The 23377-nt window shown below is 40.9% G+C and overlaps 1 protein-coding gene across 2 annotated transcripts in view; it reads left to right on the forward strand.

The window, feature by feature from the left end:
* CD2AP (CD2 associated protein) overlaps positions 1-23377 on the forward strand; it is a 75003-nt gene that overhangs the window by 18131 nt on the left and 33495 nt on the right. The window contains exons 1-3 of one of the 2 annotated variants that reach the window (XM_035560132.2): positions 2039-2056; positions 2698-2858; positions 20706-20859. In XM_035560132.2, coding sequence (XP_035416025.1) covers position 2056; positions 2698-2858; positions 20706-20859 — 316 coding nt within the window. In that variant the 5' untranslated portion in view covers positions 2039-2055. Of the gene's footprint in view, positions 1-2038; positions 2057-2697; positions 2859-20705; positions 20860-23377 lie in introns of those variants that run through there. The other variant, XM_035560131.2, reaches the window with a different exon arrangement.

Consider the following 23377-nt stretch of genomic DNA (forward strand, 5'->3'; position numbering starts at 1 on the left):
TAACAGGTGACTCCAGGAAGAGCCTGTGCAGCTGAAGGCTCCCTTTGTTTAAAAGCAGTGAAGATGGGCGTTAGGCAGTTGTGCGTATCAGGAGGCTTGCCTTCTGCCACGTCCCGGTGCCAACACAGAAGAACTGATTGTGTAAGTTTTAGAGAAGTGAAGGGGTCACCTCTGCCAGCAGAATTGGGATGCTTTGTTTGGGTAACGTAGCTGTGTTGGCCAGTAATGCTCGCTATTTTATCCAAGAGGCCGTGCTGTTAAATAGGATGCTTTTCTCATCTGCCATGGGGAAATAATGCAGTCAGTGGTTGTTGATGGGGCTGACTGGCTTTGACATATTTGGTCTATTTTATTAATAAGCTGTTATCTTACTGGAGACGAAGACCTGTACAGACAAGTCCCACAAAGGCTAGTATAACCACATTTCCCCCAAAGATGTCCAGTTGATTATTTTTTTTCACTTAGCACCATTGATTTAATTTTGACCCAAAATCAGGTCAGACCCCTCAACACTCTCTGGGAAGGTTCTGCAGTGACATTGAAAGCTGTCATGGTTGGATGATGTGGTTGGATGACCGAAAGCTGCCAACGAAGGTGAAACTTTCCCTCAAATCAATCACAGAACATCTGAGGCTGGAAGGCACCTCTGGTTGTCTGGTCCAGCTCACAGCTGCTCAGCTCCAGCACGTGGCCGTGTCTAGCTGGGCCCTGAGCACCTCCAAGGAGACTCCACTGCTCCCCAGAGTGGTCAGTCACCCTCATGGTGGGTGGTGCGTTGTATGTATAGGTACAGGGGGAATTTGTTTGGCTTCGGGTGGTGCCCATTGCTTCTTGTTCCTTCAGCAGAATGTTGTCTCCCTTCTTGGGGAGCTTTGGTCCTGCTGGATGCAGAAAAAAAGTGTGTTAAACCTCACAGTGTTCGTGCTACAGGTTGAGAAGATTATTTTGAGTCCAAGAATTGGTCACTGTGGACTCTTAAGCTACAGATCGTTGGTTTGAGTTGAGTTTGAAATTGAGAAAGCTGTGTAAAAAGCAAAAGGCAGGTGAAATAGATATTTTTTGATGGTTTATTCTGCTGGTTGGCACTCTGATTTTTTTTTTTTTCCTGAAAGCTTTGACCAGCTTCTATTACTACACTGGTTGCTGACACTTTCAGTATCAGGTCTATTCTTGAGTAAAGCTTTTAAATGAGAGCGCAGTGTTTGAAATATGTAGAAGTACGTTCCATGGACTGACACAACTCCTCATTATTCTAAGGAGCTGCGATTTCTTAAAACATTTTCTGTCACTACTGAGCAGTGTTTTGCTTGGGAGAATAGAATAATTCCAAGAGCTTTCAGCAGCTTATGTCTTCCAGTAACTGGGCTCTTTTGGCAGTAGAAAGATTTCCTGCCCGTTGTGCTGCGGTCTGAACCACCTGAACAGTTGAACTAATGCTACTTGCTGATGTTGAAAAGCAAAACTGGTAAATCTTCCTCATGAAGACTAAGCAGTGAAGAGATTTGTAACTTGTTTGTGTCATCACGTGAAAAATACATGGGATGAAACCATCTTGACATTCCCCATGTCATCCCTCCTACTTTCCAGGCAGGGGAATAGAATTTGGATCTGGCTTGTCTACATATGAGAAAGAGGATGGCATTAAACATCATTGGCAGATACAAGAGGAAATTCAACATGTAAATTCCAAGGATAAAAAGCTGATATTTGTGTTTGCTGCAATTTTTCTTTGGAAATCCTGGATGATGACTGGGACAAAAAACCTCTACAGCTATTCAGGATTTCTGTCTTTTCAACACTCCTGTGGTCTTGTCTTTGCACGTGTATGTTGTGATCTGTAGATTAGAGGGAGGTTTTGGTGAGCGTAGTGTTATGTCTTGTAGCACCTGATTGTCCTCACTGGATTTGTGAGAGGGGAAATTATTTGATTACTGCAGGTTTGTGGAAAGTCCTGGCATAAACAGAATTTCTCGATGAACAAATGGGCTCTTATTGCCAAACAAGCCTTCAGCTGCCAGTAAGCAACTCCAGTGGATCTTGTGCAACAGATGGACAAGTACATAAATATATTGCTAGGCTCCTCTGAGTAAACTTAATTATGTCAAAATTAAAGCTTGCTTGCTTATTCATCTTTGTACAAAACCAGATGATTCTGGAGGAGGGTGTCTTTTAAATATCTGTGCGTATTAAGTTGTTTGATACTGTCAGGCATGCTCTTTCTGGCTTGCTTGTATTAAATTTCTTGGCTCAAACTTGCAAAAGTATTGAATCTTTTTCTTTTGTAGGCATAATAGCAGATATGTGTGAAAATTAAGAAAGCATTACTATACCTGCACAATTTGAAACCTTGTATTTGACCCCCAAGTATGCATTGAATAACAAATGCCTTCCCTGTGGGCAGTGGTTCATGGTTGTTAAGTCTTAGGCTGGGACTTGGATTTTGGACAGCTCCCCCTTAGCCCCTTTTACCACATGTGCACATGACAAAAACCACCGCCACCACCAAAATATGCCATATTCCTGGTTTTCCTTGAATTAAGTGACGCTTCTATTTTTCCTTTCTAAAATGGACGGGGACACTACAACTCACAAACAAGCATTTGCTGTTAGGTCTGCCTTTTTGTTCATGCATGGCTTTAAAGTTTCATTTCTGCATTTCTGAGTTGCACTCACTGTGTTTTTTTTTTTTTCCTTCAGTGGACTATATCGTGGAGTATGACTATGACGCAGTGCATGACGACGAGTTAACGATTCAAGTTGGGGAAATAATCAGGAATGTGAAAAAACTGGAAGAAGAAGGATGGCTAGAAGGGGAGCTAAATGGCAAGAGGGGCATGTTCCCTGACAACTTTGTGAAGGTGAGTTTTCTCCATGGAATTGTTTCTGCTGTGGTCATACAGCAGCCTAGTTATTAACGAAATGTTAAGAGTTTCATATCAGTTATATTTATAATGGAATGAATTTTTAATTGCAAGACCTTTCAGCTGATTAAAATATTTTAGTATGTTTTTGAAGGTTTTTATCTTCTTAGTAAGTTCTGCTTCTGTTCTTGCTCAGTTCAGCATTGATCTGTGCCCTTGCACTGTGTATCCTGTCTCCTCGCTACTGCTTTGGTGCATGAGCAGTTGTCTGCAGCGTTGGTGACCTGCTTTAGTGAGACAGATTGACTTTAAAATCAAAATCTACCCTTACAGAAGACATCAGGTCAAGAGAGACTTGGGAAATTAGGGTCATGGCCCAGTCAGCTCAGCTGTAATGAAAAACTGCATCTTCAGGCTGTGGTTATGTGGATGCTTCAGCCTGGATTACAGCTGTTTTGTTCGAAGGATGCTCCTGCACTTGCTACCCTGAACTCCCTCCTTCTGGTACTGCCTTTTTGTGGCTGTGCAAAGGGCCAGGACGGGGATGGGTCCTGCTGAAGGGTAACTGAAACTGTGAAATCATACAACTTTTTGTATTTGCTGTGTTTGTGTCCTAGTTTTCACTGAAAATATCTGCTTACAAAGCAGATGTGCTTTCTGTTTTCCCTGGAAGCTTTCTAAATCTAGTACTGAGTATGCAGCTATCTATTAATCACTTACAATGAAGAAACCTGTGGAGAATCTAGCTGTGCTGTTCCATGTGCCACGTCTGAAGAGTTTGCTGAGCTGCCAGATACTTTCTCATCTAAACTACTCATCTGTTACTGAGATGTTATATACTTAGCTTCTTTATGCTTTCTTCTCCTTTTGAATAACTTCCAAAGATTCCTCAGTGTAACTTCCATACTATGAAGTATAATCAAAGAGAATTTAGATATTCCTGTCTTTCTGAAGTAAAGTTATTCCTTGCAAAACAGAAATTCTCTGATATATCTTACTGTGATATTTTCATATTGGTAAGCCGTTAAGAGGGATTTTGTCCAGTATTGTAGACACTTTACACTTGCTTACGTTAAATTTGACAATATTTCTGTTTCACTTTATGAAAAAGTGAAATCATTCATTTTTATAGATACCTAGATCATTCAACTATATCTTTTACTACTGGTGGAAATAATCCAATTGCTTCCTAGTGAAGGCCTGCTACCAAGGAAAAGTTTGTAAGATTGCATTTCACTTATTTGTCTTATATTTTTAATTTGTTTGTAGTTCAGTGCAAAAATCCATTTCAGGTTTAGGCCCCTGTATGAATAATAACTTAAGGTAAAATTAAGTGTTGTTTTGATGATTATTATACTGATTTGTCTGGCACTTAAGTGCCACATAGGAAGAAAGTGTCAGACACAGTGGTTCTCCAGATGGTGGGTCACCAAGACCATATTTTCACTGAACAGCACAGAGGGGTCAGAATTGACTTGTTTGTACATTAAAAACTATTTTTTTGGATATTATTTTGCCTGTCTGCAGCTGCAGGAGGACTTTTTACAAACTTTGATTTAAATTGCTTTCATCTTTTTGCATCTCAGCTCCAATTACTTGTAATTGTACAGCTGTTTAGCATGTGTATGGGGTGGTTGGATACTCTGGGTTACAGGACCTATTTCCTAGAAAGCATAAGAATTTGGAGAGTTGAAAAGGAAACTAGAAGAAAATCCTCTCTGGTTTAATGTTTGGTGAATGACAACGGGGACAAGTTGTTTGAGGAGTTCAGTTATGAGGTTGATTTCTTGATTAATTTTTTTGTAAAGACTTAATGCACAGGTTGAAAAACCTGTCTTGCATTGATTAGATGATGGTAAAGTATTAAAAAAAGTATTAGGTCATGTTTTTTTCATTTCCCTTTTGATTATAGTTCCTTCTTAAAAATGTAATCTTGATGCACAGGTAGTGGTAGAGAATTTTGTTGGTGCAGAAAGGCTTTTTTTTTCCTCCCTCCCCTCTTCACCTCAGCTCCCCCAGACTGCATTTGCTGCTGCTGTGGGCTACTTGATAGTGCAAGATCTGTGAAATGCTGCCGTGACCAGACCACTACAAACATCAGGCCTAAAAGTTAGACTTGAATGATCCAGCTTGACAGCTTGGGCAGGTGTGACACATTAAGGGGTTGATGAACTGCAAGAGGGAGGTGGAAATGAGCTGAAGCAGAGCTGTACTTTGGCCTTGTGAACAAGGAAAGTCCTTTGAGAAATGAGTTTGCTCATTTGCCACCTCACCCATCAGCTGTTCAAACTCTAAACGAGGTGGTGGCTGGTGTGTCCTCTGGGCTTCCTATGGAAAGGGGTGTGTTACTGCTCCGAGCAGGAACACCCTACAGCGCCTGCAAGAGGGTCTGGGGCTGACAGTGGAGAGGTGTAAGAGTTGGTGGGATGGGGTAATGACAAGAGGGATGCTGGAGAGGGCCATCTCTTGCTAACTACTCATTGCCTGTGTGAAAGAGAGAGGAGAGTGAAGCTATGAGTGACACAGTGAGCAGGAAACAGCAGGAAGGAAGACAGGCTAGGAGGATTGGGGGACCTGGGATGCACCTGGTCCAGGTGCCCAAGTGTCTTTCCCTCTGTGTGTGGGGACGAGAGAGTACGAGGTGGATCTACCACATCAGGTCAGTGGAAAGCACAACTGGAAGGAACAGATCAGTGTGGACAGGACTAAGATTTACATCAAGCTTTGCACATTTTAATGTGAGATTCTGGGGCTCCGAACTTGAATTTTTATTCCTTTCTGAAAGAATCTCTGTCTTTTCCTGCCATGCATTAGGTAGGGATTTGGCTCAAACCCATCATATGCCTAATTTATTGTGCTTCTGTGTAATATCTATGTCTATCTATTCTGATTTATTAAGAATTTAATTGAAGCCAGTGTATAACCTCTCTGTGCAGAATTTAGGTGTTAATCTCTGCTCACCTGAATAGGACTGGCATTTGAAGTTGAAAGTGTACATGTTATCAACTAGATTTGCCTGGTCTTGTCCCATATAAAATATTTTAAAGCATAATAAATACATTATAGTTCAAATTATGCAAAAGTGGGTGCACATTCTTTGATTTCAAATCCTAGATGTTTTTTGAGAAGATAAGTTAGCTCTTTAAAAGAAGCCTTGGATTTTTGTCAGACAACTGCAAGAGTGTTGAGGGGGGAAGGCGGTAACTCCAGCTCATTTGGTTTTTGCTAGTTTTGCTCTTTTCTTCTTAATCGTGTCTGACTGCTGAAAAGCTTGTTGCCAGGTGGCAGCTGCAAAGTGTCCTTGGCTGCCAGGCAGCACGCAACTGCCTCTAGCCTGTTTGAAGGACAACCCAAATGTCAGTAGGAGGAGTAGGGCTGCCTGCCTTGTTGGTGTGTTGGGTGCCCCAGATCCAGACTGCACCATCACAGCTCAAGTGGATCCCAGTCTTGTTTTGTTCCCTGCTGCTGAGCTTTGCCAATATGTAGGATTTACTGACATTTTATGCCACTCCTCAGGCGTTGACTTGTGCATGGGACAAATGCATCTTCTCTGAGAGCATGACTGAGTGCTGTCAGCTTCATTTTGAGTTATGATAGTCTTGCAGGAGAACATTTTGTCTTCGTTTTCTCTCGAGTGAAATCTTCTAAATGTTGCCAAATGCTGGTTTTGCTTGCTTGCTTGTTTTTTTTTTTTTGGCTTCTACACGTTTTTTTTTTTTTGCATGTTTGTGTAGCATCCATAGAAGAATAGGAGGCTGGTGGTGCCTGGCTCCTGGTACCAGATGGGACAGGGCATTTGCTGCATGACAACTGCTCAACAGGTCAAACTGCAGTCTGAGGCACTGTGTCTAATGATACAGTTCTTCATGCTGACTTAAAGCCTCGGGATTTTGTGTTAAGAGAAAGAGAAGAGGTGTAGGGCACCTGGCTCTCTTCAGCAGAGTCTGTAAAGCCTGCATGGTGTCCTCGGGTGACAGAGTTGGCAAGTGTTGGGACGGAAAGTGGAAGGTAACTGTAAAGGTTGGGAGGGAAGTCGGGGGTGGTTGGGTTTGTCCAAAGCAGTCCTGAAATGAGAACTCAGAGCTGGTGGAGGAGCTTGCAGTGAGTGTATAGTTGCAAGCAAATGGCTATAAAAGGTATAAACAATTATATTGCCTGCTTGTGAAGCTAATTTCCTTGAATTAATTTTTCAGTAATAGGTCTTTTGAAAAATGTCCTGTCTGTATTGCAGTGTTGGATTTTAGAATGCTTTGAGAATGAAGTTTGGTTTTCCTGCTTGCCTGATAACAAAATGTATATTTTCAGTTTTGTTTCTTACTCATGGTTTATACATTCTTTGTTAGAATAAACTGCCTTTTTCTCTTGACGTTGTATAGTTCTGCAGGCACGTGGGTTTCCAATTTAATCAACAAATCCTGATTTAAAATTTCAGCTTGGATTGTGTGCAATATACTCTTTTAGTGAGTCTGTAGTATTTGAATTGGAGGTCTTGTTCCTGACATCATTTCTCTTCCTTCTTCCTATATGGACAATTTAAAATAAACAACTTCATAAATTCCTGAAAGGAGTTAGTGGAAATCTAGCAGACTTCTATTGTTTTCCTTGACAGTGGTTTACCCTTTCTAAAATTTATCAGTGTGAAATGTGCACACAGCCATTCATAACCAGGATGGGTTAGAGCAGTGCGTAATGCTGCTCAATTGAATAATTGCACCTGTGTGTTTTGAGATAGTAACATTTGCAGTGTGTGGTGTGCTTTGTGTGTTTTTATCTTTTTTATTAGTTCTATTCACTTTCCGACCAACTATCGTGACAGCTGAAAGTGATGATTTCTATTCATTCTGCTCGTTTTAGAAAGTTTTTTTCTCCATGCATAGCTAAAGGTATAGCTAGTATTTAGGATCTTAAAGGTTGCTCAGCTATTACTATTATTTCAGTTATTTCTATCTTAGCTTTGTAACGTGCTGGACTGCGAGCTTGCTTTTCATGGTAGTAAAACTAGTTCTATCATAAACTACAGGCAGTAAGTCAGAGGAGGGAGGAGCAGCAGATAGATTAATTAGGACTTTTCATCAGTTAAGGGCTTGCCAATGATCTTTGGGGCATTCAAAAAGCACATTTTGGATATGCACCACCTCAGTCGCTTGCTCAGCAGAAGCTGTCTCTGTCATAGAGCTGGTTCAGAGAAAAATTTTTGCCTGCGCAGGTGTGTGCAGCTGCTCCTGCTTTGCTTAGCACTGAGCCAGAATCCTTTTCAGGTTAACTTGTGAACTTTGCTCGCTACGACATTTTTTTCTTCCTCCCCTTAAATAAAAAAAAAAAAAAGCACAACACAGGGTGTGTTCAAGCAAATATGTCCGTGGAAGTGGTAAGCTTGCTTTATTTTCTGTCCGTTCTTAAAATCAAACATTGTGTTGTAAACTGACTTTGTGTTTCGGGGTAACGAGCGTGAACGGAACGGCAACTTTAAAAAGTTGTGGTTGCTGTATGATTTTTTCGATTTTAGTTAATATACTTTGTAAATTCTTGGTCTTAGAGCTGTTTGTGTAACAAAATTATTTGGTTTTGATTTATGTTAACTTCTTCATTGTGTGGAGGCAGGTAGGAATTTTAGTCAGCTACAGTGCTTGTGTGAAGGATTTCTTTTAAACCAGGGTGATTCGGTTTTAGGGGTTACTTTCAAGTTCAACTTCCTGGTCTGTGTGTTTGTCAATGTAAAGAAAACAAAACCTGAGCCCCTTTCCTTCCCCTAAAAGCACCCCAGACCGAAACTTTTTCATTGAAAAAGTTGCAGTATTAGCACAGCTGACCTAGTTCTTTCCAGCTGTATTCCTGCTGCCTCCTTCCTCCGTTTCTTGCTCATGTGATGTTGTTGAGTCCTGAGCATGCTGTGAACCGATGAGAGAAACTTTGGCTGAAGCTCTTTCAAACGTAGCATCTTCTGTAATTCCTTTTCAAAAATAGCAAATTGACCTCGCCCAGAACTCTAAACAGGAATTGTGGTGTCGGGAGGGGGCTGCAGGCGAGATCAGCTTGCTCTCTGCTGGCTCATTTCGAATCCTAACTCAGTTACAATTAGTGTAGTAACAATTGAAAAAACAGATTAATAACCATAAAGTATCAAAGCTTGTAGTCCCATGAAAAGCCATACTGGCTGTTAGGAAGCAGGTATGTCTTCATTTATGTAACGGAATAAAATGCCTGTCTATTTCCAGAGTTTTCAGATTTGCTCTTCTGCGAGGTGTTGTACCAGGCTGTGTGTTTTGACACCTGTTCTGCCCGAATTCTTTGCATTCACATAATGCTTGGAGAAAATTAGCTATAAATCAATCCTATCGGTCAACGGATATTTATTTTTGTGGCTTCTTCCTTTCTTTTCTGGTTCTTTTCTGGTTGTTTGGAGGAAATTATCAGAGAAGTGGTTTGCTAGGGGATGAGGGACTTCGGAGCATGGAGGTTTCTTTAGCTTCCCAATAAGTCAGCCCTCCTGATAGGAAAGCAATTTTTGCTTTGAGGCTGACACTTATCATTTTTTTTTCAGAAATCAAGGAAATAGGTAAAACTGAAAGCCATGTTATGTGTATGAGAACAGTGATGGGTAGAAGCTGACTCTTTTTGTCCTGGGAAGAAGTGGAGCTGAGAGTTCATGCTGATACCATGGTGCAATCCATCGTCCCTGCTGATTTTCTTCTGGCTTTCAGAGTAAATGGTGCCGCTGCAGAGGGCACCCTTCACAAGTGAGCCTGGTCAGCAGTGCTGTTATTTGTTCTTGGGGAGTGCCCGTGTGTGGTTGCCCAAGCTGTTCTCATTAATCCCCTCTATCAGCATGGGAAAGGTGATAGCGATTCCCACGTTTATGGGGTGAGAGAGAGTTCTCGACTATCCAGCTATTTTGTCCTGCCTGAACAAACAGTGAAACAGGTTTCTTCCAACCCAAATGTCAGGATAAATAGCTCGGGTGCACCTTGCTTATGAGGGGAGGCAACCTTTGTTTCATAAAATGAATTAAAAATCTGAAGACATTAACAGATAATGCCAATGACATTCTTATGTAGTCATGTGTAGTAGTTTATGGTAGGATTTAGAGCTTATCTTTGATTATTCTTGTTTCCGTGGAGATATATTAAAGTAGAATCACTGAATTAACTGCTTGGGTTTATACCAATAAGGTCGCGACCTCACAAGTTCCCTCTGTAAACTAACCTGTCTGATGTGGAGTGAAAAAGCAGAGTCTTGAGGTTGGTTTGGGTTTACAGATAGGAGCTCCGCAGTGTAGTTTCAGCCTGCTGCAGCCTGAGCTATGCCAGCACTGCTGCTTGTGGGCGATGTGTGCTAGCAGGATATCTCCGGGAGCTCTTGTGCTCTGATCAAGAGTGGGAGAAGCTCGGCAGATGTTGTCTCTTAACACCATCGCTGTGTCCACGCTGGGATTTTATTGCCTTATCGGTATCAGCTGAAGATGTGTGAATTATTTCACATTGCAATGCAGTGTAGCTGTGCTGACTGCACAGATACAGGATGAGAAATTTATATGACTGTAGTATTCTGTCACGGTAAATAAAAGTAATTTATAGGTCTGAAATGTCACAGATGCTCTCCTCAAACATTCTGCACTATTCAAGTGCAAAAGATTTGGTGGAATGAGTTGACAACTCCCCCGTTCTAGACAAGCACTCATGCTCTAAATTTTTTTTTGGGAGCAGGGAATCACCTCTCAAGAAGGTTTCAGTTTACATTTGCAGATTGTTGTTCCATTCTAAGAGTAAGTCTTTAGGATCGTGAAGTTTTCCGCGGCTGGATGTGAATATTTAGTATTTTAAAGCACTGCTTGAGCATGTGAGGAAATGGAGAGAGCTCCTAAATTTTGCACCAGTAGCAGTACTGCTGTGGAAAGGATCTTGGGGTATTGTTCCCAAGGCTGGCAGGAGAAAATGTGATTGTTGACTTGAATACTGCTAAAGCTGCCAATTATTCTGCCTGGCTTGCTTTCCTAAAAGGTCTATCTGCTTGCAGTGTTATTCTGTTGCAACCACGTACTCCAGGATATCTGTAGTGCTGCTCCACTCAAGTGTAGCTGTTTGTTGCTCAGCTGAGTCCAGAAAGGAAAACCGGTATCTATACATAGTTACTCCTTTAGCCACGTGAAACACTGTGCACTTTTGCCCTTCCTTATTTAGTTTTTAAACTTCATTGTGCAGAATTTCGTAACTTCCTTTCCAGGCAGTGGAGAAGGGTAACAGTTCTCTCACTGGAAGTTTGCAGAGTAGGTTGCATCAGGTGGTGATTGCAACTGTAATTAAGGAAACTCCACAAAATATATCCCCTGTCTTGGTCAGAAATAATTGACAGGATGTGTACAGAAAACTTAGGTTAAGTTTAGACCTTTTCGTTATACAGAAATTCAAAGTACTGCCATAAATATGTACTCTGCAATTATCGTATGTAATGACACGAAAGAGATAATATCCAGATAATGTATGTAGTGCTTGTTATATCCTGGGAGACTCTGGATATGCATCCCAGAACTGTATTGTTAGGACTTTGTCACATGTCTAATAAATCAAGGTGTGTATACACCCAACAGTGTCATTAATAAATCTTTTCTTTTGCTTTTTCCATGAGGTTGAATGAAGTAATTGTACTTGCAAACTTGCATGAGACTGCCTCTTCTGGCCTGTCATCTTGTAATGTTTAGAGCACTTGTGAATTTTTTTGGATATATAGTCATTTTGGACAGGCAGTTAGCTGTGCTCTGCTGTAGTGTTTTCAGCATTACATTTATTTTTTTGTATGCATTTTGCTTCCTTGAGCACTTGAGTTCTTCCTTGAGTCCTGTCTAATGGTAGGAAATGATCTCAAAATTAATGCGGTGTTTTCTAGGCTTAACGATCATTTTGGATACTTTTCAGTTCCTAAAAATCTGATTTTGGTGTATGTGTGTTCATTAGTTTTTACTTGGTGTAATAAGCTTTCAAACTGGCAGAAACTGATGACAATGCTGATTAAGCATCCTGTCATTTCTAGCCACTTGTGAAAAAGGAGCAGAAAGCAAGAGTCATTTTAAATTAAAAATCTTGATTAATTTGTGGAACTTTGGTTAAAATGTAATCTTCAAACATCTTTTAATATCTCTGGAATTTTGGGATTTACATTTTTTAGCCCTGATTCAGCAAATGTTCAGGTTTGTGTCATGGGCAGCAGTTGTGGTGGGACTTAGAGATGGTGTTGTTTGTTAGCTTTTTTGTAACCTTTGAGGAAGCGACCCCAAGTGAAGTGCTGAAGGCTTTACAGGGAATGGGAAGAGCTGGGTGCTTTGGAAAAAGGATGCACGGAAGAAGACCACGGTACTGCTAACAGGTACAGGAAGCCTGGATGATGGTGAGAAGGAACAAAGGATGTTCCCAGTTAAACATCAAAGTGGGCCTGTGGTGGTTAATGGATCGCACATTGCCCTGGGCCAGCAATTCAGGCACTTAATCCGGGCAAGGAAAAGAAATGTCTTCCTGTCTTCCCTCCTGGGGAGCCTGATAAAACACCGAGTTCTATGGAAGCCAGATCCAGGTTTTGCCACGTGTGATTCCTGGTTTCATTGATCTAAAGCCCTATTCTGTGGCTGGTGGTTTACAGGACATTAGCTGTTAGTCTGTAAGAGCAATTACAAGAAATACAATTAAATTTTCGTCTGCATAAGCAAGTGGAATAGAAAAGAAATTCAGTTAACGTTTGAAGATGTTTTTATTTGGCTGCAAATGTGGCAACACCATAAAATACTTCTATATCTAATACCTAAATAATATTTTACGGTTAATTTTTTTTTAATTAAATGGTTGGGAAATTAATGTAAACATCTGTGCTTCCTCTAATTATTCCTATTAGTTTGGGTTCTCTATTCTGCTATTGTAAGGGCTGGCCATTGTGCTGGCATTGTGCTGCCATGCTTTTCTGGGTCTGTCTTTGGTCTCTGAAAGCGGCTGAAGCTGTTTTAACACCCATAAAAACCTATGCTAAGACATGACAAATGTTTAGGTCTCTTGTACTTTGCAAATATTAACAAGACCTCAGATCAGAATCCGTTCTGACATGTATGTTTTGTGCATACTTTAGACATCCAGTTCTCCAAAATAGTATAGTCCAGATTTTGACGCATATATAGATCAATGTATCTATATATGAAACTCCAAGCCTACTTCCGTACTCCCTCTGTAGAGATGAGCTTTCCTTATTTAGGAAAGTCCAGATATTTGCCTGTTCTTCAGTTTCAAACGTTGAATTTATTCAGCTGCTCCCAGTGACTCAGTAATTTTTTATGCTTTCCAGAGATTCTGCTTGTTCTACGTGTCAGGTGTTGTGAGAAAGAAGCGATACCTTTCCTGATTAATTCTCCCTTTCTTCCTAGCACGGAGGCACTCTGACTGCACAGTCTGTGTTTAGCACAGATTATAGCAGATGCAAAAACATTGATGTAATCTTAAAATTGATGTTCAGTGACTTGATACAGGCGTGTCTCAGTAGAAGGAAATCTCGGGGTTCTGTTTGAAAACTGCAGAGGTGTGAGCCTGTCCTCACTGAGTCACCTCTGTAGCTAGTTATATTTTATTCTTGGGGAAAAAGTTGCAAATTGAATCTGCAGCGAGCACAAAATATAATAATTCAGCTTTCTGAAAATACTTCTCAAACCATTTTGTGAAACTGCTACACAGAGAGAGTCTACAAATGTGTTCTGGCATCACTTGACAGTGGATACGTTTCTCTACCAGGATTTTGTAACCTTTCTTCCTGTACTGTCTTCTTTGAAGCACAGGGAAGCTTTAGATGTAAGCGGATAGCTCTGTGTAAACTTGCTGTAAGAAATGGGACTTTCCAAAGCCATGCCCAGGTGATAATGGCCTTTAAACAAGCAGTTTGCAGCGTGCTAGGAAATCAGCATGCACTGGAGTTGAGAACCTACAGCACTGTTTGCTCACGTGTTTCTCTAACTATTGTGAAAATCATTGGAGATTAGTGTCAGCTAGAAACTTTTCTTCTAATTTCACAGTCTTGAACTGAAATGCATTGACAGGGGTGTACAGATGTCAGAATACGAAGCCATTTCAACTTTGGAAGAGGTGAAGATGAAGAATTGACGCTGCCTTACAGGTGGTTCAGCCTAATCTCGGGTCAGTATTTAAAGTGTTAAACAGTTCCTGCTTCAGCCATAAATTAGGGGAAAAAATCTACACCAGTGACACATATTAAACTGCCCATGAGGTAATTTGTCTGAGAAAACAAAGGTTATCGACTTTGTGCATTCCTCAGTGCTTCAGGGGACTGTAACCACTTTCATCTTTAAAGCGGTTGGTTTCTATTTTCAGGAATAACTTTTTAATTCTCTGGGGAGTTGCAGGACTGCTTGTGACATCTGCCAGTTGAGCTCCTCTGCTGGGTGATGGAAATTGCTCCAGGGACAGAGTTCAGGCAGCTTCTCTGCTATTTTGGTTCATAAATTGTCTAGATCTGTCCTTTTAGTTCATGGCAAGTATGATGGAAGAATGGGGTAGATTATTCATCCACCTCTGCTGTTCTGTGGGCGCCTGCATTTAGGATGAGAAAACATATTCCTTATTCAAGGAGACAGTGGCTGACCAAATGAAAGGACGTGGGATATCTTTGATTTAAGAGGCTGAAGGTGTCACAGCTGCCCTGTGCCTGCCTGTCTGCTGCTGTAACTAAGACCATAAATGCAAGAGGTAATGGGATATTAAATAGTTAGGTATGTGAAACTTTCTGTATTCTAGAAATTATCACGTTTCATGGTACTTGAACAGAGATTTTGGCTGGCTATTACAGCTCTATATCTTATATATGTTTATATACGTACACAGTCACACGTGTATGTATGCATTATTTTTCAGTGAAGGAGTTTTGCAGGCTGTATGGCAAAGAGATAAGCTTGTGTTACAAAACTATTGTCTTTAGGTTTACCGTAAGCTTCCAGTTCCTCCCTCTTCCACAAAATGAGCGGCAGGTTTGACTCTCATCTCCTTATTTTCTGCTCAGTAAAATACGAATCAAACTTAATTTGCAAGAATATCAATAGACAATACCATTATTGCTGTTCTGATGGGGAAGAAAAAGGCTGAGACAATCCTCTGTGGAGGCTCAGATTTCTAGGTTTGTGTACTTTTCATCTCTCTCTTTTTAGATGCTGAGACCATTTGCTGCTGCTTAAACTCTCACTTGGAAAATACATCCAGCCAAGAACAAAAATGCATCAGGCTTTTGCACAAGCTGATGTTTCTTAGTTTACAATGGAAACAATACAAAAGATAGTTGTTCTTGGTATAATGGCATGTATAGAAGGAGATGGGGTATAAAAATATTCTAATGTTTATGCTTGAAGGATCTAGCTAAGGTTTTAGGTTCGTTGGATAATGAACTTCTCTTTGTCTTGCTATTCAGGAATAGACTTCGAATTTATAACCATCCATCCCTAATGTCCCTTCAGATGTTCTGACCTGGTTTCTCCGTCGTCAGTGCCCCGGTGACTGTAGTGCTGTCTGCTTCTGGTGATGGAACTGGGGAGGATCCTGCTGTCCTTGTTTGAGCAATGTGTGGTTAAGCAGCTGATAGTGGGAAGGCTGCTTACTTGCTTAAAAGTAGGTCAAAACCGCCTGGTTCTTTGCTCATTTGCATGGGCATCATGGAGGGTATAGGGAAATTCAGACATGTTGGATTTCAGTCCATGTATAAAGCAGAATAATTTGTTTCACACGTTGATGTACCCAGCTGACTTTGATACTATTTTATTTATATAAAATATCTTTTTTTTTCCCCTAAAGAATTGTTAAACCGTGACAGGTGCAATGAAAACAAAACCCTCTTAGGATTACCCTGATCTTTTTTGCTATTGGGTTAGACTTTTACACAATTTCACATTTCAGCCTGTAGTGATATCAGCAGTTTGTAAGTGATGTGACATATGTGTTTAACAGAGATTATAAAAACCTAAAACCTTTATGACTAGGGCTGTGGTTTGCACCAGAAAGAGTGGGTGGTTGCTTCCAAGTTGAGCGTTTTATGCCAAGAGAGTCTGTACTGAACTTGCACTGCCAAGTCATAAATGCATAAAATATGTGTTGCTAATGGAAACACTGACAAGGCTCGAACTGTAGTGGACTGGCATAATAAAAATATTAAAATTTCCAGCTGCAGTTAATGTCTGACTCTTATTTTGTATTTTTTTTTTTTTTTTGCTGGCTGGCAACGGGTGGTGGCCTCATCTCAGAACAAGCTGAAGTGTCCTGGAAAGTTTTTGTTGGTATTATCCTAATACAGACCCTATTTAAGTATACAGGTCTGACTTAAAAAAAGCAACAGCAAAAACAAAGCAAAACCCCTTACTTGCTCTGAAGCCACTGATTAGGAGTGTTGGGCATGTTCAGGTTAGATATAACAGTAACTGGGATGTTTTATTTTGCTTTGGGTGCAGAGATCAGACCTGCATGCAGTGTTGTTTTCTGACCACTGAAGCTTGGGCCAGTTGTTTTGGTGGAGATGTAAGTATTGCAGATTTCACAGGGGCATTTATTAGTGTTTGAATCAATTAGTGTCAGTTTTCAGTGATCTGAATTGGTATGTGTCGTGGTTAGGAATTTTCCTTTGTAAAATCTTCATATGTCCCAAAGGTCAGAATCATAACAACTTATGTTCGGGATGAAGTTGCTGGAGAAGTGGTGAGTGGTAGGTGAGAGAGGATCCCAGCGTGCTTTTGAAAATGGATCTAGAGCAGTTTCCTGCTGTAGGAGTAATAGGAAATACAGGTTTGTGGTATGGTGGACTGCACGCAGGTGTGGAAGCCAGGTATTCCAGAATTTGCTTTACCTTGGTTTGATTTTAGTGTGTTTTTAATGCCCTGGGGAAGGATAATTAATGCTTCAGTTCCTCGTCACTGCCAACAACCAAGTCCTTGCTTTACAAGGATGTTCTAAAGGTTAGTAGGTAAAATACTGAGAAAGCAGTTGTTGGCTTATCCACGCGCTGCTTACTAGCCCCTTCTGTTGTTGTTTTTTTGTCTGAACTAGATTATCAGTAGCTGCTGTAGTGGTAGGCCCCTGTGTGGTTATTGTTCCTCCCCTTCAGGCAAAGCAGCTTTAGATGATGCTGTGTTTACAGCGTGCTTCCTGATACACAGACACGTCACTACCCACTCTTGGATTCACATGTCACCCGCATCAGTATTTTACTTCCATCTATTCCTTGCAAATCTTTTCTGACTGTTTCATACCACTCTGCTCTTGTTTTTACTCTAATCTTTTTGGTCTTCTCCTTGCACCTTCTTTTATCTGCCTTAGATGAGGAGGTGTTTGAACTGCATGCTCAAGTATTCTACTTGCAGAGCTTGGTCGCATTAGGAAGGTCCCATGGCACCAGTCTGTACGTGCCGGATCATTCTTCCTGGTTTCTGCTGAAGGAACTCTTCTTCGACAAACTTGCAGCCTTTGAAACTGGCTTCGAGCTTTTTCTTTGTGCAACTGTTGCTCATGTAATTATTTTAGATCTTACTTAAAAATAAATAAATAAATCTCATTCTGCTATATTTTCTGTTAAATATGCCATTGCTGGTTTTGTGTTAGACTTTGAGTATTTCCTGCCTGTGACCATATCAATTACTGACTCAGCCCAGGCAAGAAAGTCTCTCAAGTGTTCCTCCTTTCGTTTTAGAGTTCTTGGTTTTCTGTTGTGGTCACTGCTTTTGTCTCCATCTTTCTCTTGTTTGTAATCTATCAATTACTTTGCTGCCTGTTATGCTACCTTTTGACTTAAAAGCATGTTGTCTATTTACCTTCAATTACTGATAAAGCTGGTGCCTACCTTAAAATTTGGAAATGGTTCTGTGTCTGTAGTTTTTAATTTTGTTTCTTAGAAGTAGCTGGTCTTACCTTTGCCCATATATACAGGCTGCCTGTATATAGTCTTCCCCACTTCTCTTTCTCATCTCGGTGCATTTCACAAAATCCCTGCTGCTTCTGAAGCTCTGTGCAAGGTGCAGCATTAGTGCAAGCCTGGAGAGTGAGCCTGCAGCTGACTCCTCAGTGGGGAGTAGTGTTATGGGGTGAGAAACAGCTTAACGGGAGGAGCGTTCGTTCCTAGGGCAGCTGGCAGCGTTGGAGGTTGTAAAAGTTCAGTAGTAAAAGACTTATTTTAAAATCCAGGGATATATCCACAATAGGCAAGTTTTCAAGTGCCAGCATGTTTCTTTGTTGAGCAGAGTGCCCTTGTCAGGAAGGCAACTAGAGACAGGTTTTTGGGGGTGGCAAACTATTTAGCTATAGCCAACTTGGATTCCTTATGGTTTATCAGACTCGCGAGTGACTGCCCAAAAAACTGTTGATAGACTGAAAATGGCAATGTCTTTGTTTGGAATGCCTACTTATAGGGGGGAGATGGTCATGATGATTTGCTTTTCTGGAGCCCTCTTTTTTTTTTTTTTTTTTTCGCTTGGAACATAGGATCTCTGCAGAGCTCGAGATCTCCAGAATTCCCTGTGGATGAAGGAGAGTAAAAGCAAGAATGGCTTGTCTGTTTGCTGAAAAGCCTCTTTATGTAATGGAAATGAGTGGGAGGAAAAATTGTGCTGTCTGTAGTCTTGCTTATTCTACTTCCTCTGTCCTTTGGGGAAATAGGAAGGTGCCTTGAACTGTTTTACTTGAGGTTCGTGGCATGTTTGAAAGCATCAGGAGCTTTCCAGACCTGTTTAGTTTTCCAGCTGGACAGCTGCAGTAAGTAGCTTTAAGAGCTTTAATGTTCCAAAAAGCACCAGATATATCCTAGTGAATACATTTCTCGTACTTTTTTTTTTTGTTGTTTTATCCATGCGTGGGTTTTACTGCCTTAAAGCTCTTTTTAAGTCCTCAAATTATAAGTATAAATGTAGCGAAACCATTGTTTTCATATGTTAAATGTTCTATTGCGATTGTAGCTGAAATAACAAGTGGATCACAAAAAGCTGCAAATTACTTGTGGGCGTTTGCATTCCCCAGAAAAGGAGCAGCCAGTGGCAGTGCTGAGGAGCTTTGAGGCTCTTGCTAAGTACACAGGTGAATAAGACCCAGTAGATGCAACATATTTAGATTTTCAGAGAATCTTGGAAAACATTTTTGCATCAAGTTATTGAAGAAACGCAGCTGCTCTGATACTGGAGGAAAAATTCTTTCATGGACTGAAAGTTGGTTAAAGAATAAGAAGCCAAGAACTTACTGGTGACTTGCCAGGGTGGTGTGTCAGAGGGATCTCCTAGGAGCTGGTTGTGATACCAGCTTTATTCAACATCTCCAGCAATTGTTGAGAGGGGACATAATGGTGGAAACTCCCATTTTGCAAGAGCTGTTAGTTTTTAAATGTCGTGCTGATGGTGTGGAGTTGAGCAGTGAAAAAGGTGGCAGCTGAGCTTGGCGGTAGGTAAATGTCAAGTCATGTCTATATTAAAAAAAAAAAAAAGAGTAATCTGTACTGTGGTGATGTGAAAATGCCGGCTGAGATGATCATCAGCTCAGGAATGTTTGGTGGTGTCACTCTCAGTTCTCCAAAATCCTCAGCTCTGGGGCAGCGACAGCCAAAACACCAACAGGGTGCCGGGGCTCATTGGGAAAGCTGCTGAGCAGGATGGGGAAAGGCAGCTAGGTCAAGGGGGTGGAGCAGCTGCCCTGTGACATGGGGGCTGACAAGACTGGGGCTCCAGCTGAGGGGATATGCTCAAGGTTTACATGAGCATGAAGGCAGTGGTAAATGTGATTGTAGGAGCCAGTACCGGGAGTGTGAAGGTGCCAGGTTAAAGCAGATGAGAGAGGGACAAGGGGGCTTCTTTGCATTAGCAAAAAGTATCTGGTATTTATCACCAAGCGAGCAGTGTCAGGCAGGATCATGGATTCGGAAAGGAATTAGACAAATTCGTCTGCAGACATCAAAGGGACTGGGGGAATGTACCTTCCTAATGAAACCCAGATGGGTGATCGGGGAATGTGGGAGATCGGACGGCAGAAATTGCCCGGGGTTGCGTGCTAGCTCTGGATTGCTGCTGTCGTGAGCTGTGTTCTGCACGAGAGGGACTGCTGACCACACCTAATGGGTTTCTTCTTACGTTGAGTGCCTTCTTGTCTCAAGAGTATTCATTCTCAGGTAGAGTCTGATTAAATGAGCTGATGCAGTGGAGCAACTGCTTAAATACACGGCTTCTTCCATCAACAGCGGATTCTTTCTTGTTTATAGGTTTTTTTATTTCAGTTGGCATATCTTTCCTAAATTAAGGTGTTAACTGTTGTCTGCCTTCCCATCAATTCCAGTGTTATTAGCAAAATGCTCTCAGTTACTCTCAGTATCTTGCTTTCTTTTCCATTTGTTTTTTCAGCAGTACCATTCCATCTTGTCTGTAAGCAACTTTTGAGCTGTAAGGCTGAGATGATCACCTAACACAGCTTCTTATACTTGAATATTGATTTTCTTTAGTGTCCTGTGCTATGGTTCTGTCATTATTTATTTGTCTCATATTTTGCTTGGGTTTTCAATATGAGCTTAAGACTTGTTATATGGGACTTCTCTGGCCTCGAAGCTACTTTTCATAGGGTTTGAATAGATGCCTAAAATACTGCCCTTGGTTCTGAGTTTTCTTGGCACATCAGCTCACCTGACTTCTAATTTTATGGAAGGGTCACGTTTATAAAGGCCTTTAGTAAGTTTAGATGCAGAAGGCCATGTTTTTGAGTATAGTACATAATTACAAACCAAATGGTAAGTATCCCAAATCTGTTAGCCTGTACAGTGCCTTGTTAACAACACTGACCTCTCAGGTAATTTAACCTCTTGTTTCAGGAAGTTAAGAAGGATGTAGAGCCCAAGGATGATGCCCTACCAGCCAAGAAGGAGAAATCTGGCAATGTAGCAAGCCTCGTTCATCGTATGAATATCTGTGGGCTTCCAGCAGGAGGATTTCAGCCCCATCCACCACCCAAAAGCTTCAAGAAGAGTATGTAGCATTTACAATTCTTTCACTTGCATAAACTGCTGTTGAGCATTTTAATAAACATTAATTATCTAATGCCTGTCAGTTTTAAGGATGTACAGAAAACTAGAGATAGAGGAGCCAAAACGTTTTGTTCTAAGCCAAACCGTGCTCCTGGATGATACAGTTCTTAGCAGCAGTAGGGATGAATTCAGATGGGAGCAGAATTTAGACCCCGATTCCGGAGAATATTGCCTTGCTTTTTTGGTCGGCGTAGAAGGCAATGGAAAGGAACTGTTGCTGTTTAATTTTATGTGAGCTCTGCCTGTGTTGCAAAGTACCTGAATGAGAACTGCAGGCCTGTTCATGGTAATCAAAAACTTTCCTGCGGTCACTTCTTCCATCTAGAAAAGTTTTGCTTTCTAGACAACTAATGATATTATTCTCAAAATGACTTTTGAATGACTGAATCTGAATACAGTTCCTGACAACGGCATGTGTGCCCATTAGATGCTTTCATAATCAAGCCTTTGAAAATCTGGTCCAGAAGGTTAGTCTTTTTTCCTAGATTAACACAACCAGGCTCTGAAAGGGAAACAACTTCCTCTGATACCAGTTCAGATATCAGCTACCTGTTCTGATGTCTGTAATCTTGGAATAATCCTGTGTTCAACAGGGCTCTTTGCCTCATGCTGATTGCTGCGTAGCCATGATCAGTATGGTGCCTACAATTTGATCTCAAAATTAGCAGCGCTATGGCTAGACTCATTTTTCTAGTACAAAACCGTGTTCAGGAACCTTCCTTGAAACACACAAATGTTTACTTGGCATAAGGGCAGTGTCTGCATTTCCATTTTGCTTGCTGTTCCCTCTTTCTGGGAAGGCTGTTTAAACAGCTTCTGCAGATTCTGTTTGCTGTTTTCTTTTGCCTTTGCCTGGGCAATCACTCACTCCGTTCAAAAGGTTTTTGGAGCATTTAGTCATCTTTCAGTTTCTAGTTCCTAACCTGGCAAAATGAGGTTTACAACATCAAAAACAAAAGTTAAGCTTCTTTAAAACTAGTAGCAAGTTCCCCATGTGTGACAAGGTAGGTTTTCCTCTGTCTAGAAAGCCCCATGTGCTGGTCTCATGCAGCTCTCGCTGAACACATGTATTTTCTATCGGGTGGGAAAAGCTACAGGCGATATTCCTATCAGTTAGATTGCTGCGTTTATTCAGGAAGATGAAAATACAGGAGGTGTACTAAATTGTGTAACAAAGGGCTAAATTTAGTTTACTGCGTAGAAAACAAAAAGTAATGAGAGAGAAGTTTTTTTTGGAAAAGGACAGAACTGCCTGGCAGCTGCCAGCCCAACAGTCCCAGTATTGCGTGAGGCTGGAGTATTGTTTTCTGAACTGAGCAGTTAGCTTCTTCGGTTAATCTAGGGATTTTCAAAACTGGAACTCTATGAAGTAGATACCACTGAAAACAGCTTGCAGGGGAGGGAGAGTTATAGATTCAAAATGAATCTGTTTTTTTACCCTATTTTAGAGAGAACTACATTATGAAAAGGAAAGCTGAAATCAGATGTATACCAAATGACTGTGTGACTCTTTAATTTATTCTTTTTGGTATATATCTTATTCAAAGGAGGAACCCCAAAAGCATTGTAGGCAGTAGTAGAGGCCAGTGAACTGTTTATTTCAATTGCTGTTTACATAATAGTCCTTCCTGGCTGCTGTATAAACTTCTGTTGACTTGAAAGAAGGGTGTATTATGTGAACTATTACACGTTTTTAGAAATAACCCGTAGAGCTTCATGTTTTTGCTTCTTGACTTTAAGCTCTCCAAAGCAGAGGCCATATAGCAGCACGTAGAAAAGTCTTAATTTAGTGATCCCTCTCAGAAATTTTAGATGTTACGTATTACTCAAATGTCTGGCTTGTTCTGTACTGAGGATGCTGGGTGTGGCGATCTTCTAAACTTCTGACTTTGGAATTTCAACACTGCTGTAAGAAGACAAGGATCAATCTGTGCCTATGTCTGGATTATTTTTATGCAGCTAATCTTATCTGTCGAAGTTTGAGTATGGACAGAGTGCAAAATGTAAGAGGGAGTACAGAAATTACAGGAGTATAGCTCCTGTAAGACTTACCACTTTAAGAAAACAGTGTGATGTATATCAAGCCTTTGATACATATTTTTGCTTCAACAGGGGCAGGATTGCTTAAAGACTGGAGGCTGAAACTTGCAGATTTTTTTCCAATCAAGTGCTAACACTGCAGCTGGCAGCTATTGTCATCTTTGCAGATTTCAGTCAGGAAATAGCTTGAAAGTCATTGTACTGGGGACTTGCTTGAGTCAACATGTCTTTTTTTTTTTTATAGCAGTTAGTAATTGTCTGTCTAGTGTTGGCTTATTTGTAACTCATAGTGTGAGACACTTGATGGCTTTCAAGCTACGTTTAAGGTATAACTTGTTAGGCTGAAGTGACACAAACAAACTGGAAAAACAGAAGCAGAAGCTTACATAGCTTTTTGGGGTGGTTTACTGGTATTCTGG

The sequence above is a fragment of the Cygnus atratus genome, chromosome 3, assembly GCF_013377495.2.
Source record: "Cygnus atratus isolate AKBS03 ecotype Queensland, Australia chromosome 3, CAtr_DNAZoo_HiC_assembly, whole genome shotgun sequence".
Lineage (NCBI taxonomy): Eukaryota > Metazoa > Chordata > Aves > Anseriformes > Anatidae > Cygnus > Cygnus atratus.